The 15,914-nt window shown below is 38.2% G+C and overlaps 1 protein-coding gene across 2 annotated transcripts in view; it reads left to right on the top strand.

The window, feature by feature from the left end:
- The first annotated feature begins 7,935 nt into the window (after window positions 1-7,935).
- LOC133459579 (ephrin type-B receptor 4a-like) overlaps window positions 7,936-15,914 on the top strand; it is a 67,191-nt gene continuing 59,212 nt past the window's right edge. Inside the window, exons 1-2 of one of the 2 annotated variants that reach the window (XM_061739669.1) lie at window positions 7,936-8,564; window positions 8,669-8,742. In XM_061739669.1, coding sequence (XP_061595653.1) covers window positions 8,679-8,742 — 64 coding nt within the window. In that variant the 5' untranslated portion in view covers window positions 7,936-8,564; window positions 8,669-8,678. Of the gene's footprint in view, window positions 8,743-15,914 lie in introns of both variants that reach the window. The other variant, XM_061739668.1, reaches the window with a different exon arrangement.

The raw sequence follows: 15,914 nt of genomic DNA, 5'->3' as shown, positions 1-15,914 counted from the left end.
CAAGAAGGAGGGGGTTTGGATGGTATTATTGAGAAAAAATCATTTTAATGGTGACTATTCTTCCCATGAGTGAAATGTGAAGAGAGTTCCATCTGGAAAGATCATCTTCTATTTTCTTTAAAAGCTGAACATAATTTAATTTTATTAAATTAAATTAAATGTATTAACTCTGACAGCCTAGGGGAGATATTTATGCCTAAATATCTAATGTTCCCTGATTGTAATGTAGCATTGGCTATATTCCTAAAATTGCAGTTGCTGTCGTAGTGTCCTTGGGCAAGACAGCTTACCCACCTTGCCCCGTGTGAATGTGTATTTGTTTGGTGGTGGTCGGAGGGACCGTTTGGCACGATATGCCATGCTTCCGTCAGTCTGCAGGGCAGCTGTGGCTACAAAACGTAGCTTACCACCACCGGTGAGAATGTGTATGAATGAATAATGATCTCTATAAAGCGCTCTGGGTGCCTTGAAGGGCGCTATATGAAAAAACCAAGTCATTAACACACAAAACTGTGGATTTAGACCAATTAATAGAATAGTCAGACAGAGATGAAAATCCCTCTATAAGTGCAATTGTCTGTGATAGTGAGGTTTGTGAATTCTGGAGGAAGAGTAGTACGTCATCCGCATAAAGACTTATTTTGTGCTCTAATGTTTTGCATTGTATACCTTTAATATTTAGATTTTGTCTAATAGCTGCTGCTAAAGGTTCAATAAATATTGCAAATAATGAGGGAGACAGAGGGCAACCCCTGTCTAGTGCCTCTTTGCAAGTTAAAACTAAGAGATTTGGCTTAAGGTTTTTCTCCCACTAGGGGAGTTTTTACCTGCCATTGTTTATGTAATAACTGCTCGGGGGTCATGTTCTGGGTATGGGTCTCTGGAAAGCGTCTAGAGACAACTCTGTTGTATTAGACGCTATATAAATAAAATTGAATTGAATTGAATTGAATTGAGATTTGATAGTGCCTTGGGAGAGCTATATAATATCTTTATCCAGTCAATAAAAGATTCGCCAAATCCAAATTTATGTAGAGTTGCCAATAGAAATTTTCAATTTACCCGATCGAATGCTTTTTCTGCGTCTAAAGATATAATAGTAGTTTCCTGTTTATTGATACTCGAATTATCTATAATATTAAGTAATCTACTAGGCCCTCCAGAAAAACGTGATTACGCGATCGCATAATTCATTGCATAATCAGCCAAATGGCGCAGATTACGCGGGGATAGATTTATTCCTAAAAGGGCGCACATTTCCCGCGATAATTGCATATGTCCGCGCTAAATATGCGATTATGCGGGGATTATGCGGGGCTCGCTTGATTTCACAATAGCCGCACATTTTCGCATAAAGTTTGGAAAAGGGGGGAGTGTTGTGAGTGACATGTCGGGACGCCCGGTCGCGACGTGCGGGACCCGCCCGGGGACCTCCGCACCCCTCGCAGAAACCACCACCCCCCAAACAGCAGCTCTCACCCGCATATTACTAAGCGGAGGAAAGAAACTAACAAGGATTCCATCAGTACAATCAGCATTCTTTTAATCTGTGTTCTTATGTATTGAGTGTTGTATGTTTTTATCATGGACTTCGAGTCTGACTAATAGCCTAAACGATGATGATGATGATGATGAGTAGCGGCGAGCGAAGAGGGAAGAGCTCAGCGCCGAATCCGCAACTTCCTGCATATTTTGCATATTTTGCAACTTTCCGCATATTCCACGACTTCCCGCATATTCCGCAATTTCACCGCATAAAAGCACACAAAAAACCTGCACATTTAATCAAATTAATCAATGATTTTAGCCCGCATAATCAATGATTTTAGCCCGCAGAATCAAGGATTTTTGCCCGCGTTTTTCTGGAGGGTCTAATCTACGAGCGTTAGTAGAAGAATGTCTACCTTTAATGAAACCTGTTTGATCTGGATATATAGAAGGGGTGACTCTTTTGGTAAGAGCCTTGCTGATTATTTCAAGATCTACATTTATCAAGGATATTGGGTGGTAGCTCGATGGGAGCAAAGGATCCTTATCCGGTTTTAATAAAAGACTAATATTAGCAGAATTCATATTTAAGGGTAAGCTTATATTCTCGAATGGATTTTTAGGAATTAATATGAGAATCGATTTAGAATCGGAAAATTTTTTCAACACAGGCCTACTACAAATACACTCACAACAAACAGAGGACTGTCAGCATCCTTTGTTACTTTAATCACTACATGACACAGTCTGAAGTGAAGGATCAAACACGGGTACTTTACATGTTCATCTTTTAGAATTCATCCCTGTCTGTTGTGGTCTGATCTCACTTATTTGCCCCTTTGTCTTACTCTTCCACCTTTGTGGTCCCATCTGGCTCGCATCATTCTGCCTTTCAAAACTTTGGTTCACTTGCGCGCTTGTTTCAGTCATCCACGTTGTTTATATTTCACTCTACAAATAATTCTGAGTGATGTTGCATTTGCTGCTTGCTGCTCTTTATCCATGTATCAGATATGACGACATGGAGATGAAACGATTCATCGTCAGATCGGTGCTCTGCGGGGTGTGGTGCAGGAATCTGCTGTGAAAACAGCAGCCTTCTTGGAGTCAAAACCAAGATAATAATACACCTGCGGCTAAATCTAATGGGTTTCTCTACTTTTCTGCGGCTGTTAAAGACATATTGACACAAAAATGATGCAGACAGCCCAACCGCTAAGAATATTTGTGGGGCAATTTTGAGAATGACAACAGCATGGATTGGGATACACGTCTGATGCAGAACACTCTGAGCTGATTTGACATTTTAATGTCACCTGGGCCAAATACATTATTTACTTTCATTTTGTTCCTGCAAACGTAATACTGGCCGCATGCTTACGTTATTAATACATAAAATGTGTTTTTCGCGTTTTAGAGTAGCAGCTGATGTGATTAGGTTTTTACCAAGATGGTATTAACCATTAATATATATGCAGACAAAAAAAATAAATTAATACATAAAATATCAAATGCACCTTGAAGATTAAACGATACTGGAAAAGCAGAAGTCATTTAGACAACTGAAAGCACGGTTCTGAAGTGAAGCTGAATTTATTGTGCCCATTTGGAGAGGTCTGAAACAAACTACACAAACTGTCCCAGCTGTGCAAAAAGCATACCCAGCTCATTAAACCAGTGTTTCTCTTTGGGTATAAAATAAAGTTGTTCAAGGTGCATACTTGGTGACTTATTGTTTTTGCTGTTACATCTTTCTTTTATTTTTTATTTTTTTTTTTATTTTGTGGCTCTAGTGGCCTTTATTCAAAGTGTAGACAGGAAGGGGGTAGAGAGAGAGAGAATGGAGACGACATGAAGCAAGAGGCCACAGGCCGGGACTCGAACCTGCAACCGCTGCAGGAGGACTGCAGCCTCGGTACATGGGCCGCTTGCTTAAACGCCTGTGCCCAAAGCCGGATTAACGCAAAGGCAAACTAGGCATGTGCCTAGGGCCCGATTGACAGGGGGGGCCCAGACAGAGGGACAAAAAAATAAAAATAATTTTTTTTTCTTTTTTTTTTTTTTTTGTCTGCACACATATTAATGGTTGATAACATGCCGGTAAAAACCTAAGGCATATATATATGTGCATTATTACTATATTTAGTATACATACATATATATATACGCATACATACGCACAGGGCCGCCGCAAGGGATGTGCGAACCGTGCGACCGCACGGGGCCTCGCGCCCCAAGGGGCCTGGAGCTATGGGCCGTTTTTTTTTTCCCCAATCGTTTTTTTTTCTTCCTTTTTTCCCTTATAAATATCAACAGTCACGTTCCATTACAGACCTAAATGTGTACTAGTCTGTGCATATCAATAAATATATGTGCCATGATGACGCGTGTCTGTTGTTCAATACAACTGATCAGACCAAGCGCAGACACAAGCTGCTCTGATCCAGACGGTGGAGTTGGAACAAACTGTCACACAATGTCGAGAGAACGAGACAGATTCAGGAAATTTCCATCAGGGGATGTTTAATGCCTCTCTGAAAGGCTCGTTTGATAAATTTGTTACAAAAATCACCGATCCGACCGGGTCTCAAGCAGCCATGGGGCCCCGCGTCGAGGCAAGCCCAGATGATGATGAGGCAGGCGAAGGTATCCAGTATTTTGCTAATTGGAGAGTTAAAATTGCGCATATAGACACCCGATCCGACCCGAAAAACCGCCCCCCTGGCCATTTCACACAGGGCCTCGCAAATCTCCCAAACGGCTCTGCATACACATACACCTACATACATATACACATACATACATACATACTACAGCACACTTTGTCTTACTGCAAATTGTATTGGCCTTTGTAGATTTGATTTCTTATTTAACTATTCAATTTAATCAACACATTTAATTAAGATTTTCTGCAAAATGCTCACAATCGATAAGATAAGGATAATTTAATAGCATTTAATAGAGCGTTGTAATAACGTATAAAAATCTAAAAATAGTCTGATAGACTGTTTAATATACAACACATGACTTATTTTGGAATACAAAGAACCAACTTGACTATGACTATACTATGTAAAATGTGAATTAAGTTTTATTAGTAACTTTGGTAAGTTTAAGATTTCATAAATAACATCGATGGAGGGGGGCCCAAAAATCACAGTCTGCCTAGTGTAGTCCATTTATTTAATCCGGCTCTGCCTGTGCCACCCAGTGGCCCACATTTCCACCTCTCTGTGCAATATAGTCAAGCTCTAATGGGCCAGCTTTACGCAGCTCAAACAGGATGATGGGTTATTTTAATTACAGCAGCTACTTCATCATGTCAGAAGTAAAATATTGAAATCCATAAGTCGACCTGTTCTTGGGAAAAGCAGAGTCTTTGTTGGTTTCTTTGAGGCTTAGATTAAAAGAGAAGTCGTTTTAGGCACTGCTGAAATCAATAAGTCGTCCCAGGGGCTCAGCAAACTCTCTAGTATACACCCAGCAAGCATCACCTGAAGACAGCTGACTTACAGCAGCACAAATATTTTGGTCAAGGTGAAAACAAGAATTTTGTTATACTCGATCCCCTGACACTTGTTCAGTAGTTCAGTCAAGTGCAAACTTCCACTGCTCTTTTACACTCTTTCCAAGTCCTATTGTCTGCTTCATGCACCAGTCTCACTAAGCTGTGCAGCCACATGGGCTCGCATTGCATGACAAGTAAAACCGATGTCTGATAACACTGCCACCGCAAAAAAATCACTGCCTTTTCCCCCCTATTGTTAAGACAGTCTGATCCCAAAGCTCAACTATCTTACACCCATGATGTTCTACAAATCCTAGGGAGAAGAAGAACCTCCTGAAGGGATTTATCAATCTTGTTTGTTACAACATGATTTCCTGAAGAGATTTCCCAATCTTGTTTGTTTCAACATAATTTCCTGAAGAGATTTCTCAATCTGGTTTGTATCAACATGATTTCCTACTCCTCCCACGGCAGCTTATAAGAACTGTCACTGAGAGCATGATTCATTTTTTTTTTTTATAGTTTTATTTGGATCCACATTAGCTACAGCAAAACTGCAGCTATTCTTCCTGGGGTCCGACACATAATATACAGTACATTACAACAAAAATGAAAAGCAAACCTAAAGAGGTAGCATATAAAAAAAGAAAGGAAAAACAGAAAATAAAGAAAAAATAAAAAGTCTTTCCATTAAACATTAGGTATAAATAAAATCAATACATATTCTTACTTTTTATAACATCAACAAATTCAAACCATGCATAGTTATACTTTGCACCAATAACCATATTTAATAAAAATTCATTTATTTATAGTATATGGAGATTATACAGAAGAATTTCATGCACTCCATACACTAAATGTGACATCTTTGGTTGAGCAGAGTAGCCCTCGGCATAATTCAAAATCATGTTCATTAAACTCTCTGTCCCTACATGTCACACTGACATATGAAGAATGAAACATGAGGATCAGAGTGTTACTGAAGATTACCAAAGGTATTAGAAATAGTGACCTTATTTGTTGTTTAAATGCAATAAATGTGTTATGCACAAAAAAATCTTATTATTGAATAAATCAGAGTAGGAAGCTTATGCCGTGGAAATGAGCAGTGCAATAAAAGCACCCTTACATCTCCATAATCCATCAGAAGTACGATGAGATTCAGATTCTGTCTCCTGAGATTTATCTATTACTGGAAAGTTGCAACATTTTGGTAACTACAGTGATCTCTGTGTCCTTTGCCTGTGTCGACAGGAAAGAATGGACAAGATAAAGGTAAATAAAATGAAACTGACTGAAGAATAGAACAATAGAAACACAGTTTTAACCTGGATGAACAGGAATCATTAGTGTGGCCTTGCCCAAAACAAACATTGGTCTGGCCTCGTTAGTCAGCTTGAAATGCTAATATCTTAGTTTCATTATAATGTTTAGATTTGAAATTAGCATTTTTCTCTTATTTATGCCAAAACCTACTCATTTTCCTCAAAAAAGGGATTCCATTCAATTCCCAGAAGAAAACACCCATTAATTAAATGAGAACAGACTGTGCTGCAACTCTGATGCAATGAATTGGTAATGTTATTATGGCTGCCAAATATATTGTTTTCAGAATGACAAGTTGGAAGAATATTCACACAAAATGTCATGAAATATGCATACTGCAAAATGGGCAGTGAGGTAACACACATACATGATAACCAGTCTAGAATATTTTCATTGACCAACGAAACTGGTAAACAATCTGATTGCTTTGGGCAACATCAGGAACATGATCTTACTTTTGGCAGAGAGATCAGGTACCTATCTGCAGGTTTTATCATTGCAGACTAAATTCTGAAACAGCATGCCTATGCTTGCAGCAGGACAGACTTGATTGTTGATGTTTTACAGTCAAGAGAAACAGAGTTACTCTGAGTACGAATTTACGAGATTTTGTTTTCAAAATAAAACCTTTGCCGTACAAGTAATTTCATGAGAAGGTAAACTCATTTTGAAAAAACACAAATATTTATAAACACAATAATCACAATAATTTCATTTTCTGGATAAAGAAAGTATCTATCTATCTATCTATCTATCTATCTATCTATCTATCTATCTATCTATCTATCTATCTATCTATCTATCTATCTATCTATCTATCTATCTATCTATCTATCTATCTATCTATCTATCTATCTATCTATCTATCTATCTATCTATCTATCTATCTATCTATCTATCTATTTCAATGACCATACTGTGTAGAACATCTTATCTCCATTTGTTTCTTATTTACAGGACTGTCTCAGAAAATTAGAATATTGTGACAAAGGTCTTTATTTTCTGTAATGCAATTAAAAAAAAAAAATGTCATACATTCTGGATTCATTACAAATCAACTGAAATAGTGCAAGCCTTTTATTATTTTAATATTGCTGATTATGGTTTACAGTTTAAGATTAAGATTCCTAGAATATTCTAATTTTTTTAGATAAGCCATGTAGCCATGTAAGCCATGTAGCCATGATCAGCAATATTAAAATAATAAAAGGCTTGCAATATTTCAGTTGATTTGTAATGAATCCAGAATGTATGACATTTTTGCATTACAGAAAATAAAGGACTTTATCCCAATATTCTAATTTTCTGAGACAGTCCTGTATAACAGCACTACAAATCTGTTCTGCAGTCCTATGTTGTTGTATAATTAATTGTATTTCCATAAATGGCGATTAGCAAAGCATTCATGTGACTCCAATGATAAATAGTTTAAGCATACATTTGCTTATAATAAAATATAAAGCAAAATCAGACAATTTCTAAATGTTCGAACGTGTATTTTATTTTGAAAGCCTTGCCGGAAATGGTGCAGCTGACCACGTGGTCTTGACTCCGGAGTGGGCGGAGCTAAGTGCGGCCACTCGACTCGAGCTTTGATGCGGTGATGAGGATTTGGGTGAGCAGCTTGCGGCAGTCAGTTGTAAGATCCACTTCAGCTTTTAACTTTAAATTGTTCCCGCAGCGTGTCTCGTCTACCTATCTTTTGGAAAGAGCAGATATTTTCCCAAACGTTTCTGTCAAAATTCTCTTCATCATCCAGACCTGTCGCACTGTATCCCCACTACCTTTGGCATTTTTTTTTTTTTTTTTTTTTTAATCTCCGCAACATTTTTTTTTCTTCATTTTTTAAAGACATATAAAGGACAACAAAGCCACTCTCGTACAGGATAAAACCCCCACCTCTGGAAGGTGTGGGAAGTGACTGAAGCGGCTGCCGCTGCGCGATGCGGATCCCGGGTGTGCGGAGTCAGCCTGCTGGGGCATTTCCACAGAAAAGAGCCTGTTAAAGCCCAGCATTCAACTTTCAGCCGGGAACCCCGTGCACTGACAAAGGACTGGCTGGGAGAGAGAGAGCTTACAAAAGAGTGGTTTGTTTTCTGGCTTGTTTTTTTGCCAAGACTTATACAAAGTTGGACAACTTTGCAGCCTGCGGTAAAAACGCGGCTCTGTTGCAGAAGCTGCGTCCAGCAAGTGACTGGTCCAGTCTGGGTTCTTCTTCTCCAGCGTCTTCACCCCGGTGGTGTGAGGCTTTTCTGAACAAGAGTCTACTTTCCATGCAACCCCAGTCCTGCCAGTCCCACTGGGTTTTTGATGCAACTCTATTATTCATTTTTGACCACTTAGAAACAACAGAATGGAGCTGATATACAGGAGGATTCTCCTGCTGGGCTGCATCCTCTTGGCCACTGCAGAAGAAGGTGAGTCTGGATCTTTTTCATTTCCTTCAGGAACTGCCTAGTCTTGCTTTTTTTATGGAAGAGAATGCATGCTCTTCCATAAAAAAGCCTAAACCATAGACCTATCATTGCAGCATCGGACTATTACAGGACTATTACTCATATTTTCATGATCATGTGTACAGTAATTTTTTTTATCTTCTTTTTTTTAATTATTTTATTTTCATTCATGTTCTACATGCAATTTTTTATGATTTATTTTTATTTTTATGATTTTGTATCCTCATAAGTATTTTGTTAAATGTTATTAGGTGGGGGCTCCTCATGAGCCTACTGGCTTGCTCGCTCCTCACACATTTTTTATGTTATGTGCTAAATAAACTAAACTAAACAGAGACTATCATTGGGATAATTTAATATTCATGTCAAAATGTTGCCAACATGTTTCATTTGACCCCCTTTAACGTCGCCAGAAAAGGCCAGCTTAAAAAGGTTCACACACTGGGAACCATAAACCACCAAACCCTAAAGTCAATACTAAAACCTCTAAGGCTTAGGGGGCATTACAGGTCCAGTGAGATTTTAGTGAGTTAATGCAGAGGGTTGCAGGAGTATTTTAAATGTTCACATTAGGAAAACACAATATTAAAGGTGTAACCTTTATTCTAATTTGATTCATATGTGCTAAGCTGTCTCGACATTAACAGGGAAATTGCCTTGGATCAGCTCTCTGAACCGCAGAGGATGGTTTTAAATCGTCTGCCATGACTTTAAAGCAAATAATGGTTTCAGATTGTCTGGATTTATAAGTGGGTACAGCTTTTGATGTCATCAGAATAATAATGAGAGATCTGTTTTGGATAATTCGCCGAGTCCACGGTTGAAGAGTGAGTGTCAGCGAACCGCACTGACACCTCAAATCTGGGTGCTTATTTCTAATAGCGTGCCAGTGCTGTGGAGTGAACTGAAAACTGATTTCAGTCTGTTGCGAATGCAACCGAGACATCCATTTGCGAGAAAACCTTCATTACAAAATAGTCTCTGGAAAAATAACAGGCCTGTGTTTACTGCGGATCAAAGAATCGTAACTGGGTTTGTTCAGGGGTTGTTGAGCTGCAGGGTTGTAAAAGGAACTCACTGCTGTGTAGGTTACTTGCTGTTGTTCACCTGTGGAGACTACTCTTTATTCACTGTTGTGCTTTTTCTTCCTGTTGCTGTTTATAACCCTGTATGAAGCAGCTTAAAATGTGGTTGCTTTTTTTGATGTAATATTTTGCCTCACCAGTTGACAAAATACCAATACCCTGGTGCTTTCCCGACATGAACAGTTTAATGAGCCAAAATCCATGAAAACAATGAACACAATGAAAGTCCCCCCCCTCCAACAAGTATGCTCATTGCACTCAAGACATGTTGTCAACAGGAACACTGTGAACATGCTTGGCTTCACATTATGTGTGGCAGGAACACAAATCTGTCATCTGCGTCTGGTTTGAGGCCTCAAACCTTTCCTTTGCATTCTGGCTGTTGCTGTACTCCGTGTAAACATGTGACATCAGCAGCGGTGTCATTAAAGCTGTCGTTCAGATTTGCCACATGTGCATACACATGTTGGACCACCGCAGCTACTGAGGGGCTGGATTCTTGTGAGGAGTGCTATGTTGGTCTTGTAGATTGAGAAAAGAAGTTGGGATTTTCCCAAACACTTCATTTTGGTCAGTTTTCTTCAATCTCGGGGAGGGAGCGTTGGAGGAGCTGTTACTTCTTCTTCAGATGAGGCTGCAGGTTTTTCAGCTGAGAACCAACCCTTGACTCAACTCAGAATTTTTGTTCCTGGGTCTTTTACACATACAGAAGAGTATTAGGGCCAGGTAGCATTTCACATGAGGACATTTCAGTCACAGTGGCAGTTTTACTTATATGTAATAGAGAAAAGAAAAAACAAATAACGCTTTGTATGGAAGAGTATTAGGGCCAGGCAGGAGAAAAATAAAAATAATATTTTAGAGGAGGAAGATTTTTTTTTCACTGTGCACTTCGAGAAAAAAGTTGAAATGTCGAGATTAATATTGAAGTACAATTTCGGGAAAAAAGTCAAAATTTAGTACATTGCATAACTTCAGAAACGTACCCTTAACGTTCCACTCCAAGGATGTAAGTTAGTTAGTTAGTTAGTTAGTTAGTTAGTTAGTTAGTTAGTTAGTTAGTTAGTTAGTTAGTTAGTTAGTTAGTTAGTTAGTTAGTTAGTTAGTTAGTTAGTTAGTTAGTTAGTTAGTTACGGCTGCTGCTGCAGAGCTGTCAGTCGCTCTCCTAACTGGATTTGATGGACCAGAGGAGACATTTACACTTTATTCACGAAATTGCATTTCAACTTTATTCTCGAAATTTCGACTTTATTCTTGAAATTGTATTTCAACATTAATCTCAACATTTTGACTTTTTTCTCGAAATTGTATTACAACATTTTTTTTTATTTTTATTTTTTATTTTTTTACCTTGTCTGCACACATATTAATGGTTAATACCATGCTGGTAAGAACCTAAGGCATATATATGTGCATTGTTACTATATTTACAACATTAATCTCGACATTTCGACTTTTTTCTCGACATTTCGACTTTTTTCTCGAAGTGCACAGTAAAAAAAATCTTCCCCTTTCAAATATTTGTTCTCCTGCATGGCCCTAATACTCTTCCGTACAAACGAGATGCTGAACCTCAGCTCTACTGTATATGTGAAAGGTCGTGTCTCATAGGATATTTGATCTTGAGTTATTAAACTCTGGGAAAGTCACAAGCCGATGCAGGTTTTGTTTGGTTTTGTTTCACCTTCTAATGTTTCTAAGGCTGCTGTTCAAGCAGGTGTAGCACTGACGCAGCGTGGAGAACAGATCTGTAGACGGGAGCTCAGGGGCCATAGTTTCTCATCTACTGACTCCAGAACATCTGTGTTGTGCCAAGTGTGAACAAGATGTCTGTTTTTTTGCATCTTGGGAAGCGGCCCACTCCTGTGCCTTGACACTGTGGATCATTCTCCCCCTTGTTCTCCACCTTGTTGGGATTTCTGTAATCAACTGATGGGAGGGCAGATGAAACTCTGAGCTGCCAAATCTCTCCTCCCTTTCCAACTAAAGGATAAATGACTCACTTACACACACCACTCTCTTGTTTAGTGGGTAAGTCTCTCTTCCTTCTGTCTTTACGAAGATTAAAACATAGACATCTTGATCACATAATTACTTTGGCTTGAAATTAATAAGATGTTTTGGGTGCAAAGTTGTTACAAGGATGCAGATTATACACACATAATTTTTCTCTGCGCTGCCTTGCATATGGAAAGTGTATTACACGCAGAAGAAGAAAAAAAACATAATCTTTTTTTAAACCAATATTAATAATTCTCACTTATGTAGACCTAATAAATAAAGTATTTGAGTTTGTAAATGTAAGCTATAAACGTCTCTTTATCTTCTCAGACTTTAACTTAACATATAAAGTCCCCCCCAACCCCCCACCACCACCACCACTGCCATCTCCTTATTCCTTGCACATGCAGCTTCTCTTTCTTCCCAACAGCAAGATGCAGCCAGTGATGCAGCCAGTTACATGCATACTGCAGTCTTTTTCAGCCGTTCAGGCCCAGAGCTTTAATAATATCAGCTCTGTCATCAGAAAGGATCTGTTCTATCAAATGCAGATGGCGTGAAGAGAAATGTTGTGGAATTGTGCGGATCGATCACCCTCATGGCCATTTGAGTTGTAACACGTTTTCCAAAAGCCTTTCCTTCTTGGTTTTAATGTAGTTTACTCTTGAGTTGATTTTATTTAAATAACCAGACAAAGAACACAGCTAATTAATGTGTTTCCATCCACAGTAATGCAACTCTCTGGTGGGGTGCCACTAAACTGTAATTAAGTAATTAAAGAGCTCTTTCATCTGTAAAGACATGAAAACAATTTCCAAAGTATGGTGAAAATATGCCATTTTTGTAAATTTTTTATGTAGTGATTAGGGCTGGGGATCGATTAAAATATCAAGAATCGATTCGATTCCGATTCTTAAGATTCAGAATCGATTATCACGCTTCGATCCGATCCGATATTGATTTGGGTTAGTGTTAATAAAACTGTTTTTTCAGCTGTTGCATGAATTATATGACTGTCTAGTTATGCAATATATTGATACTAGTATTATATTGAGATTCAACAGCAAGTATTGGCAGCTAATGATGCTGTAAGGACCAATCAGCTCCCAGAATGCTGATAGAACTGCTTTCAGAAACATCGTGGGGCAGAATTATCAAACAGATCCAGGGAGGAAACAGAGGACGAAAGAAATCGCTTTTATTTTTTCCCCATTTATGAGAATTTGGTTTTAGCATGTTATGCAAATGTAACCCCAAGACAGTATATAAGGCAAAGAAATATAGACAATGTATGCAATTATAACTGAAAACTTTAATGTTTTCATACCTTTAAACATATTTAAAGGCAAAACATTGCACCAGTTATTCTCGTGTCCAACAAAATATTCCTTTTTTGGGCATAAACAAAAAAATACCAAAAGTTGTAATGTAATGATGAAAAAAACAAACATTTTAAATCGATCTTTAGACATATGAATCGATTTTTAGGAATTAATATGAGAATCGATTTAAAATCGGAGAATCGATCTTTTCAACACAGGCCTAGTAGTGATTGGAAAACGACTTGGGAAGTTCTCCAGACTGATCAACATGCTTTTCAAGGTTCAAGGTTCACTTTATTGTCATTCCAAAAGTCCAAGTACAAGTGGAACGAAATTTTGTTGCCACTGGCTCAAAGCAAGCAATAAAAAACAATTAAAACACTAAAAACTCTAAACACTAAAAGATAAGGACACTAGGCTAACAACTAAAACGCATGTACATTTTGTACCCACTCAGCTCAGTTAGTTTCATTGGCAAGTAAGTCACATCCATTTTGCGTTCTACAGGTTACATTTTCCACCTAAATTCCTAAATTTGGTCTACACATTTGAAACACATTCTAAAATGTATTTTAATGTGATTTACATTAACAGCGGAGAACTTTCATCTTATGTGTTTAACACTTCATTTCCACTAATTACGGAACAATTACTTTTGGCACCAGCTATTTTTCAATGATTATTTTACATCAGGTAGCACCCCCTAAACATAGGAGGTAATCTTACCGGATCGTTCCTGAACCTGTGGCGTGAACAGGAAACAGACTTCCGTCTGCGTACCTCTGGACAAATAACCAGTCGCACTGTGGAAACCTGCGAATACCTCTTGAATACAAAACCATGAGACGTGTTCCAGGCATTAATGCAACAGCTAGAGCTGTAGCTGCTCATATCTGGGATTGTTTTAATTCTTATTCCGAGGATCTGAAATCGTTGATTTCCTTTTTCATTCGATAGCATTTCACATGAGGACATTTCAGTCACAGTGGCAGTTTTACTTATATATAATAGAGAAAAGAAAAAACAAATAAAGCTTTATATGGAAGAGTATTAGGGCCAGGCAGGAGAGGAAGATTTTTTTTTTCATTATGCACTTCGAGAAAAAAGTCGAAATGTCCAGATTAATGTTGAAGTACAATTTTGAGAAAAAAGTCGAAATGTTGAGAAAAAAGTCAAAATTTGATGACAATATTGATTTGAAACACGTATCACACATATGCAGTTGCATAACTTCAGAAAGTCCCCTTAACGTTCCACTCCAAGGATGTAAGTTAGTTAGTTAGTTACGGCTGCTGCTGCATAGCTGTCATTCGCTCTCCTAACTGGATTTGATGGGCCATTCACGAAATTGTATTTCAACTCTATTCTCGAAATGTCCACTTTATTCACGAAATTTCGACTTTATTCTTGAAATTGTATTTCAACATTAATCTTGACATTTCAACTTTTTTCTTGAAATTGTATTTCAACTTTATTCTCGAAATTTTGACTTTATTCTTGAAATTGTATTTCAACATTAATCTCGACATTTCAAATTTTTTCTCGAAGTGCACAATTAAAAAATAATCTTCCCCTCTCAAATATTTTTTCTCCTGCATGGCCCTAACACTCTTCCGTAGCTTTAAAAAGTCACAAAAAAGGGACAGGTTAAATAGTGACGTCCCGATTTGATCACGGGATTGGGAATTGGGGATGATCACATGATTTCCAAATGATCAAGTTTATTGATCAAATTATGCAAATTGTGGTTTTGTGGAAATTCCGGTAGGTGAAAGAAATACCAATTGTGTGTTGGTCTAGAGAGGAGTTCAATTCACCTTCAGAGATGTTTTGTGGGATTCCTTGATTCCTTAGTTTTGACCACTCAGTTGCATGCAGTTTTTCTTTTTCTTCACCTCACATGTCCCGTTTGTAATCCCTAATGCACACAAAAGGCAGGAAGTTGAGCTGAGCTGTAAAGAGGTCGGCGTGAGGCTGTTAACATGTCTGCCGAGCACTGTGGTGAATCACACATGTACACGTTTAGTTTTGGCTAAAAGGCATACAAAGTTTAAATATCTATCCATCTTTCTGACACTGGCGGTGGGAGTGATGTCCTCTGCAGCCTGGAATGTTTCTGCAGCTGTTAGACCCTCCTAACTACAAGTCACGTTGCACGAAACAAGACTGCAGCTGCCTGTTTGCTTACTTAGTGCTTTTCTTGTTATTGAGATTCATGAACATGCAAAAATGTTTAGGTTTTTGAAGATTTTGATAATGAAAGAGGAGTGAAGCTTCAAATGCCATCCCGTTCTTTGCGGTCTTTACATAGATGAAGTGGTCCATATCACATTTTTCTTTCTCCAACCAAAGCAACCACACGTACAAAAAGAGGTGATACCAACACTTTTTGCTTCGCTTCGACAAGAATTCATGAGCAGTCACAAAGCCAAGTGTTTGTAGGTCAGAGGCAAAGCAAGAAACATCTGACTTGTGACAAAATAATTATGAGAGTAACATGATGTAAAAGATATTAAAGAGGAAAATTCATGTTAACTCAAAACTAGTGTTGTCCCGATCGATCGGGCAGCCGATCACTGCATTTTCAAAACATCGGTATCGGCCAAAAAAGTATCGGGACATACCTAGTTATTAATGTTTTTAATATATATTAAATCGTTTTATATATCGTTGCATTTAACGTCACTTCCGGCCAGTGGCCAGAAGTGACGAAGTAAGCGAAACT

The sequence above is a fragment of the Cololabis saira genome, chromosome 14, assembly GCF_033807715.1.
Source record: "Cololabis saira isolate AMF1-May2022 chromosome 14, fColSai1.1, whole genome shotgun sequence".
NCBI lineage: Eukaryota > Metazoa > Chordata > Actinopteri > Beloniformes > Belonidae > Cololabis > Cololabis saira.
The sequence above is the reverse complement of the archived record's forward strand: the minus strand, read 5'-3'. Positions and strand labels throughout refer to the sequence as shown.